This window comes from Ceratina calcarata, unplaced genomic scaffold (assembly GCF_001652005.2).
Source record: "Ceratina calcarata isolate Rehan_Ccalc_2016 unplaced genomic scaffold, ASM165200v1 scaffold226.2, whole genome shotgun sequence".
Taxonomy (NCBI): domain Eukaryota; kingdom Metazoa; phylum Arthropoda; class Insecta; order Hymenoptera; family Apidae; genus Ceratina; species Ceratina calcarata.
The window spans coordinates 79,622-88,982 of record NW_017144423.1 but is presented as its reverse complement, the minus strand read 5'-3'; the positions used below and the strand labels follow the sequence as shown (position 1 = coordinate 88,982).

The 9,361-nt window shown below is 41.7% G+C and overlaps 1 protein-coding gene across 11 annotated transcripts in view; it reads left to right on the top strand.

The window, feature by feature from the left end:
- The window catches only part of Rbcn-3B (WD repeat-containing protein Rbcn-3B), a 15,807-nt gene extending 6,718 nt beyond the window's left edge, over nucleotides 1–9,089 (top strand). For 7 of the 11 annotated variants that reach the window (XM_018020464.2, XM_026811556.1, XM_018020461.2 and 4 more), the window contains 18 exons: nucleotides 1,358–1,448; nucleotides 1,522–1,936; nucleotides 1,996–2,216; nucleotides 2,294–2,513; nucleotides 2,576–2,690; nucleotides 2,787–2,992; nucleotides 3,074–3,211; nucleotides 3,311–3,379; nucleotides 3,775–3,876; nucleotides 4,401–4,613; nucleotides 4,692–4,956; nucleotides 5,026–5,245; nucleotides 5,316–5,541; nucleotides 5,620–5,945; nucleotides 6,025–6,348; nucleotides 6,422–6,514; nucleotides 6,584–6,781; nucleotides 6,858–7,043. In XM_018020464.2, the coding sequence (XP_017875953.1) occupies nucleotides 1,358–1,448; nucleotides 1,522–1,936; nucleotides 1,996–2,216; nucleotides 2,294–2,513; nucleotides 2,576–2,690; nucleotides 2,787–2,992; nucleotides 3,074–3,211; nucleotides 3,311–3,379; nucleotides 3,775–3,876; nucleotides 4,401–4,613; nucleotides 4,692–4,956; nucleotides 5,026–5,245; nucleotides 5,316–5,541; nucleotides 5,620–5,945; nucleotides 6,025–6,348; nucleotides 6,422–6,514; nucleotides 6,584–6,781; nucleotides 6,858–7,043 (3,628 nt within the window). Of the gene's footprint in view, nucleotides 1–24; nucleotides 604–1,357; nucleotides 1,449–1,521; nucleotides 1,937–1,995; nucleotides 2,217–2,293; nucleotides 2,514–2,575; nucleotides 2,691–2,786; nucleotides 2,993–3,073; nucleotides 3,212–3,310; nucleotides 3,380–3,774; nucleotides 3,877–4,400; nucleotides 4,614–4,691; nucleotides 4,957–5,025; nucleotides 5,246–5,315; nucleotides 5,542–5,619; nucleotides 5,946–6,024; nucleotides 6,349–6,421; nucleotides 6,515–6,583; nucleotides 6,782–6,857 lie in introns of those variants that run through there. The other 4 variants (XM_018020466.2, XM_026811552.1, XM_026811558.1 and 1 more) reach the window with 4 other exon arrangements.
- The last annotated feature ends 272 nt before the right edge of the window (nucleotides 9,090–9,361 follow it).

Genomic DNA, 9,361 nt, shown 5'->3' with positions numbered 1-9,361 from the left:
AATATATAATTCTTTTTATATAAAATAATGATTAACTAAATTTTGTTCTGAGAACGACGCTCAATTTTATTATGTTAAACTACTAACACGTGTTTATGCGCTTTAACGAACTATTAAACAAATAATATAGTAACTGAAAATTGAATTTACGTTCACGAATTAGTAGTCTGAATATATTTCGTTTGCTGTTAGACACATCGACGAATCTTTCACAGCGAACACACATGCTCCCTATTAATCAGAACCCTCGAGTTGAACATCTCGAAGTTACAAGCTATTTCATAGCAGCACTGGCTAGCAATGCACATTCGATATTTGTTTATCATGTACTCGTTTTTTACTTAATTTATCACGAACATTCATATTCAGTCATTAAGAAGAAATTTCGAAAGAGACTCTTCCCGATTTAAGTGGAATAAACAATTAGGGCTTTCAAGCAAAAGCCACTGTGACTAATTTATGATTTCCACCCATTTTGCAACACGGTTTCATGATACGATTAGTTTTTACGGCGATCTATCTTTTTCATATAATACACATCTACTACATTCTACGGTGGATCTGGTGTTCTTCTAGCAAGTTGAAGGGCAAGGCTCTCAGCAGGTAACCCTGCATTAATCTCTGTTACACACTACTTCTTGTATTCTTCACTCTACCTCTTGTCTCTTATGTTTCTCATATCCGTTCTGCTGAGATTAAAGGTTTATTTTTCTTCTCCACTTTCCTCTAGTCTAAATGTGGTAAATCGACTTTCGCAAATTTCTACTAAGTATAAACGAACACGGTCTTTTAGACTAGAATCGAAAACAAGATCTGTATAATTCATCATTTGTCATTTTATGCATTTGAATAAATCAACGATTTATTAATTTTGCTTTAAACGATAAGAGCATCTGCTATCACTGCATCTATTCTGATTTTTCTGCTTCTACCACGACTACAATTGTTACAGTAGAAACAAGATTGGGGGGGTTGAAAGAAGATAGATGTTACGTCCCTCTGCATTTCACGTCTTATCATATTCTCATATTTTATCTGTTTTAAGTTGCTTTATATGTCTCAGTGTCTTCTGTACATATGTATGTATATTGGAAATCACATAAATTATGAAAAACTATGTATAGAAAGTAGCAATGCTTATACAGCCTCTAGTAAACTACGCTATACCTATTCGCACTTTAAAATTGAAAATGCTTTATCGCTTGAATTAGGCATTATCTAAGTGAAGCGATTAAAACTAGTACTCAACTATGTACAATACTTCGTAGTATTATATAGAAATCTATGTTGATACGTATTAAAAAGAAACAAATCATTTAAACCTATGATGTAACATGTTATTTGTTTCGTTGTACAGTAGCGTTGCAGACAATAAAAATTTTCATACCGCGGCTGCCGAATACGACCAGCCCTACCTCTACTGCACTCTGACGCAGCCCGGGGACAAGGTGAGCTTGAAACGAATTCTACAAAAATCGAATTAATTCTGTCTATTTACGAACGATCTGCCTTTGGTTTCAGCCTTTGTCCTGCCCACCAGCGATGCGTTTAGTCACCGTCCAGAAACAGAGTAAAACAGTGAAATATCTGTTACGAGGTGACAGCGAGGGAGTCGTTATCCTTTGGACAGTGCCGGAGGTCTCGGCCCAACAGTTGACTCAAATTTGCCAAAACGATCGGTCGACCGCGCTTGAGTTACCGCCGATAGTGAAAACCAGCATCGAGATTGCTTGGGCCGAGATGAAACCGCCGCCGGTCGGAATATTAGATCAGCTGGACAGCGGGGATGGGAACGGGATCAAATTAACAGCCTGTATATATTTGCCGCAGCAGAGCCGTTTGGTCGTCGGCCGCGAGGACGGCAGTATCATCATCGTTCCTGCGACGCAAACGGTTATGCTTCAACTGCTTCACGGCAATCATCAGCAATACGATGGTACAATAGATATATTAATTCCGTGCTTAGTTTTCTTTACTTTATAACACGGCTTGTAGATTGGCCGCCGCACCAAGTGCTCGTGGGTCACACCGGACGAGTGAATTGCCTTCTGTATCCGCACGGAGCGGCTCCTCGTTACGATCGGTCTCATCTCGTCTCGGGATCCGTAGACTTCGCCGTGTGCCTGTGGGACCTTTACGCCGGTACACTCATTCACAGATTCTGTGTCCACGCGGGTGAGATCACGCAGTTGATGGTACCGCCTGAGAACTGCAGTGTACGTTCAATGTCTTATCTATCGTATTTCTTCTTGATCTCTAGCCGTTATTAATGATAGTTTCCTTGTTCTTTTAGCTTAGAATACAGAAGTGCGTCTGCAGCGTTGCGTCGGATCACAGCGTTACTTTGTTATCGTTGGCAGAAAGAAAATGCGTCGTTCTCGCTTCACGACATTTGTTCCCAGTTGTCACGATAAAGTGGAGGCCGCTTGACGATTTCATGATCGTCGGATGCTCGGACGGAGCTGTCTACGTCTGGCAAATGGAAACCGGTCATTTAGATCGTGTGTTACATGGTACGTCTGTTGATTCTATCGTTTTTGAAACAATTCTTTATTTTTAATTTAATTTTCTGAAGGTATTATTGCGGAAGAGGTTCTCTACGCGTGCGACGAAAATACTATTGCTGCGGCTGGCGGATCGGCCACGGGCGGGGAACTAGGCTTAGCTAATCCTGCTGTACATTTCTTTAGGTAAATGAAATGTTGGATGCTGAGAAACTTGACCACGGGTAAACAATGCCAGGGGATAATAATCTTTATCGTGCTTCTGGCATTTTGTTTATTCAGAGGTTTGAGGCACAGAAATCTCTCGGCCATAAGACACGCGACTCAACGAGGCTTACACCAGCTACAGCAACTACATGGTGGCCACGGGGTCGACCATGGCAGTCAGATAAAGGCAAAGGGCACGCCGCTTATGATTCAAGGGTTCAGGAGTAATCCAAAGGATCCGGAAAGTCATATATTATTTTTTGACATAGAGGCATTAATAGGTAATTCCTCGCTTTCTTTTTTTTATAATTAGTTCGATGTTCCCCAACAATTATGTGTGCAATGATTATTTTTTATTTTAGTACAACTACTTAGTGACGAATATGGAGCAATGTCGCCAGGCTCTTTGGAAGCGCAAGGTCTAATCTCGGCCTCCGAGTATCAGAAAGTCGCGGCGCTCACCCAGTCTGCCAGTCCGGACGCTCATAAAAAGATCGCAGGTAAAAATGCTTCCGCCGTCTTCGTTCTCTCGTTCCACATTTGGCTAATATCTGTATTTTACTGAGATAAAATTTTTGTACTAACATGCCACTTTATAGATTTTTTCGGTCGCGTCAAGGATAAGGCAGGCGATGTTGAACGAATTTTAAAGGAGAAGGATCGTCACGGTATTGTGTTCTGTTATCCACTTTGCAACTTCTGCGTAGCATTTTTGGCACAGCAAATATTTGACGATACGAAATCACGCATGCTCTTGTAGATACCAAGATTTCTGACGATTATGGTCACACGTTTCAAATCCTTTGCGTTCTACGCAAAGTTCCAATGTTTAAATTCCACTTGGATTTCTCATCTTCGTTTTCTTGATTGATTGGAACGTTTCTATTTATTCGATAAGCTAGTCGTTCAGCTTTGCGTTCGAGTGATAGCACTTAATTCTTGCCTTCACGCGTGGCCCAATTTTCCCCGGTGTATTTTATTTACATCCCGGCCGTAGTGATTAGAAGATTCGTGTTGAAACCGTAAATTTGTTGTACCGTCTAAAGCCGATTTCTTTCTGTAGGTATATTGGCTAAAATGAAGGAGGGTGCGGAGAACGTACACACTAAGTTTCAGGCCAAGGTGGAAAGCGTTGGCCTCAAGCCGTCGACTCTCGACGGCAAAGGTTAGCCATTATTTAAGGAAAATGGCAAAATTATCTCCTCAGTTAAAATCGTGGCACGAATTTTTTTTTGTTAGAGTAGATTAGCCATATTTGCTTTCCATTTTTTTTTCTTTTCATCACCTGCTTCAGTGGCGAACGTTAAAATGACTCGATATACGTTTTACAGCTTCCTCATTCTTTTAAGCCTTATGTAAGCTCATTTTTTATTTATTTGCAGCATCACGAAGATACTTTGTCTTATTGTTTCCCTTGGATGTCAAAGTAAATTGTCTTCGAATACGGAATCTCGTCATTTATTATAAATAATATTAATCAAACAGTTGCCGATGATAGAATTCGAGGACAGTTTATTCTAGTTTCCAAGTTTGATTGCTTTCATTACATCTCACACAGCGATTATTATTTTTTTATTCTTAGATAACATGCGACAGGTTTTGCAAGCGTTGCATATTCGTTCCTCCGACGCACTATTTTTTGGAATAAAAATCACAGTGGAGTCTTAAGCGAGTCGTTCTTATTCGTAGGTGACAATTGGAACAATAACGAAGCAGCGAAGAACAATTTGAAGAGGAACGGTGCGTTCAGCGAACCGAATGCGACTATGGAAGTTGCTCAACTTATACTGAGCTTGATACACGCGTGGGGCATCGATCCAGATTTGGACCGGGTCTGCGAAGGGAAATTAGGTTTATTAAGACCGATGGTTCCTGTTTCGTTCGGGGTATTATCCAAAGGAGGTATGAAAATAAGCTCAGTTTATACACGAGCTTCACGAGCTTTAATTTGTTAATTAACGAACGTTACTCTTTTCGTAGGCTACATGTCGCTGCTGTTACCGACTTGGCAAACGCAGTTGGAACCGTTGGCCGAGCCGGCGACTCAACTGGAACAACGTTTACCAGCGGAATTGGTGCGACAGGAAAGACTCACCAGAGCGTTTACGGCGAGAGCGCATTGGGAACTGTCTACCACGTTAACTAGCAATCATTTATTAGCGGTAGTAGCTTTAGCAAATACTTTAATGTCAATGAACAATGCCACTTTTGTACCTGAACAAGAACGAAACCGTAAACTGCACCGGTCAGTAACCATAATTTCTGTTTTCACTAATCAGAATCCAATACCAAGTTGATGTTACGGTTTGTACAGGCCTGGGAATAGATCCACGGTTAACTGGAACAAAGCCGAGGAGGAGAACGAAGAGATTTATACCGCGCAGCAAGCACAAATTAAACAAGGCTGGTCTCTTCTAGCTACGCTGCATTGCGTGCTATTGCCAGATAAAATAGTATCGCAAACCGGCGTTAAAACTTTCAAACGGCCTCAAGTCGAAATGATGGCTCGTAGATGGCAACATCAGTGTCTCGAGGTTCGTCTTGCAACGATCGATAGTATTTAATAAAACTGAAGTAGTGCTACGTGGAATGAAAATATTTCAGATTCGCGAGGCTGCTCAGGCTTTGTTACTCGCCGAATTGGGGAGAATGGGTCCGAAGGGGAGGAAAGCCCTCGTAGACAGCTGGTCGCAATATTTACCAATGTACAGCACCCAAGAACCTATCGCGCCGCAATCGCAGAACCCGAGTCCACCGGCTCCGGGCAGTCCTGTTCCCGTGACCGAGCCCAATCCGGAAGAGGAAGACGAGGAAGAGGAATTGACGGAAGGTTCGAATAGAATCATTCTTACTTAAACGTGAAACCTATCTCAAGCTTATTTAAAGATCTTTACTCCCGCAAATGTAGCTAGGAAACCGTCGAGCGTGGCGGAATTGAAACGGAAGCAGACGACCGCGGTGGTCCTGTTGGGTGTGATAGGCGCCGAGTTCGGACAAGACGTGGCTACCACGAATCAGAAGAGGGACAACGATCAGAGACGGAAAAGTTCGATCGTAGAAGGTTTCGGGATAGGGAACAACAATCTCGCTAGGCATACCAGCATGGCTCTGATGCATCTTTTGCACGCGCCTCACTCGCCGAAATTGCCGTTGCACACGGCATTACGAAGGGCCGCGATCGATCTCATTGGTAGAGGTTTCACCGTCTGGGAACCGTACCTTGATGTGTCAAAAGTAAGAGGCAACTGTTCGATTACAATAATTGTAAGCGTGGAGAGAGTATTCAGTGTACGTTTCACGCTGCCCGACACAGGTGTTATTGGGATTGCTAGAAATGTGTTGCGACGCCGATAAGTTAGTTCCGAACATGACGTACGGGCTTCCGTTGACACCTCAGGCGGACACGTGCCGCACCGCGCGGCACGCTTTAACTTTAATCGCTACCGTCCGGCCCGCGGCGTTCATCACTACGATGGCACGCGAGGTGGCCAGATACAACACGCTGCAGCAGAACGCGCAGACGTTGAATGTAAATATGAACCAGAGCGTTCTCGTCAGGGCGAAGCCGGAGATACTCAGGATCGTCGAACAGTTGATCGATAAAATGCAGAGCGAAATGAGCGATCTCTTGGTCGAGGTACGACACACGATTTAAAACGACGTAAATTAAACGTTTCTCTGTGTGTTCATTATGTTAATAATGTCTGCAGGTGATGGATATTATTTTGCATTGTCTGGATCCGGGCCACCTTAAAGCTAAGCCGTTGAGCGAAGTGTTCCCGGCTGCGTGTAGATTTAATCAAGTCAGTTGAATCATACTTCATATCGTGATTCTCTTAATCCTTGTACTTCTCTAATTGTGCTTGTTTCAGGTAAGCCACTGTCCGGCAACTCGCAGGATAGCTGTAGGAAGTCGTAACGGTCAGTTGGCTTTATACGAATTGCGAGGGAACGTTAAATGCCAAACCGTACCCGCGCATTCGGCGCCTCTAACTGCATTAGCATTTTCACCCGAGGGCAAGTTCCTGGTTAGCTATTCCTGTTCGGAGAATAAGTTATGTTTCTGGCAGGTGAGACGTCGGATTCTGATTTGGCACGTTCATGGAAATCATTAAATTCGGTTTGATCAATTTGTTTTACTTGCAGCAAACAAGCAGCGGTATGTTCGGCCTAGGTAATTCGCAGACGCGTTGCGTGAAATCGTACAGCACCGCGCCTATAAATGACGTGGCACGATTGAACCCGATGCGACTAGCACGATTAATATGGATAAATAATCGAACAGTCACGTTAATGCTCGCCGACGGATCTGAAACACGATTCAACGTGTAAAGATACTCCCTATTAATGCCTATCGAATGAATGAAAAGAAATGGAAAAATTGAATGTGAAATGGGATCAGCGAAAGCCAGAAGATAATATTAATATTTAGGAGAGAGAGAGAGAGAGAGAGAGAGTGGTAAAAACGAAAGTGCTGTCATGAACGTTGGTGCACTTATTGGTACTTAATAGTACTAGTGTTAAAATAACTCGATATATCGTATCGTACAGAGTTATATATACTCGAGGATGAAGTTCATCGTTGCAAGAGGCAGGATACAGCATCGCTATTGCCGTCGAGTGTATGGTACGAAAATTTGTTCCTTATCAATTTTATCTCGTTTTCCTGTAACTTCCATCTCACTTTTTGTTGGCCTCTTAAGAAACGTCATGCTTTCTTTTTCCATTGTTGTTACAGTTATTCAACGTAGGTCGAATATCATCACGCTTTGACGAAAAAATTATTCCTCTTATCTAGCAATTCCGTCGCGTTCGATAGCCAGTTATATAAATTCCAATTTTCATTTCGTTATAAGTCCCGCGACTGTTAAAAACATTTTCATTTACTAACGAGTAGAATCTGTCCACCGCTTCTACGCGAGGATTTATTTTACATAATGCTACCGCGTGCGCGCGGTTCGAAGACCACGATTAAGCCCTTTAATAGTTAAATAAAAAGGTTGCCGTAAGGAGCCTCGCATTGAAAGTACATACACATGTATATAAGCATACAAATGAAGATGAAGAAGAGAAGAAGTGATCGCCCAAAGATTTGTACATAAGTAACACACCGGCGAGTCGTATAGGTCTATATAATCATTTGTATGGAGCGTCTTATGTTTAATCCGTTTTATCTGTATAGTTAAATATGCTTCAAAGGAATTCCTGTTTTACAAATTTTACACACGTGTTAGAATCTGCGTAATTTGTACCGCTTAGCGAGCGATCGTTAAATATGTATACGTACTTCCTCGAGTCTTAATACGAGTTGAGAAAACCGTCGAGAGATTTGATCGCGCTTGGGAGCTAGAAGAGTCCTGAGACCGGTTGAACGTCGCAACTTCGTGACACGCAAACAGACAAATTAATTTTCGGAGCAATTACTCGGACTGTTACAAAAGTATGTCTCGCGTAAATGCCGCGAGGAACCCTTTTCGTCGCGAGATTTACGTGAGGTCACACGTATATTCCATAGTTACCTTATGATTGTTAGAAATATTCCACGCGATTAGTAATATTTATTTGATCGAAGCGAAACTGACCGAGGAATTGCCTTTATCATTTTCCTCTCCCGAGGCTCGCTCGGAAACGGCAGCGAAACGGAGGGTGTAGACGATATTACGATTGTTTAGTATAATTTATTGTGTTTACGACGTATTTCAATAAGTCTAGCGCAATGTTCCGAGTAACTGTGTGTAGATTTCGAAAGAAAAATCAACGTCTCCATCGTCGGGTAAATTCAACAGAAATAATTAAGTCGCGCAAATGGATAAATTAATTCCGGATGGAGCTGATAGGCAGCGGTAAAAATGAAGAGAAAACAAATCTCGGATAGCGAATTATGTTATACTATATTGAATGTTTATGTATCGGGGAGACTTTCATTGACGACGACGCGATACTTTCGTCCCATTCATTCACGACATTCTTAAAGCTAATTAAAGTCGAACATCTGATTAATCATGAATCGTTGATACGTTACAGTAAACAAAGTATTTCATTTATGTATTATAGTCATTTTAATTGAACGGACAGGTGAATGAAAAGAAGGCATGCGTCATCGGTGACGAAAGTCTCAGGAGTGACTGTAACGAGTCGTTATAATTAATTTGCGGGGGGGTAATTTAAAGCGTTAGTACCGTCAGCATATATAATTGTCACGCAGGCGTGTCCAGGATCGGTAACAGAACGCGAAATACTCGTGAAAAGAGAACGACTTTAAAAGAAAAACGACTGTACGGGGAGAACGGAATTCGCTTGTTGAAGCAATTGATCGCATAAATTGATCGACTTCTCTGTGTTACATGTATCTTGTATATAAATCGAAACTATGCCTAATTGTACCTATGTAATTATTTATGTGTACATTATACTTTATCGTGCGTACGGTCGAACGAAGGGAATGACCGATAAAAATTCATTTAATTTTATTGATCATTCTCTTCAGAAGCTAATAGCAAGTGATGGATATTCGATGTTTTATATTCTATGATTCGTAGATTCGTAGTCATTCTAAATTAAATATATAAAATTTCAAGTGTTCTTTGCTAATTTCGATTGCAGATACTTGTTTTATATTAATTCGTGAATCTCTAAGTATTCTGTTCGAG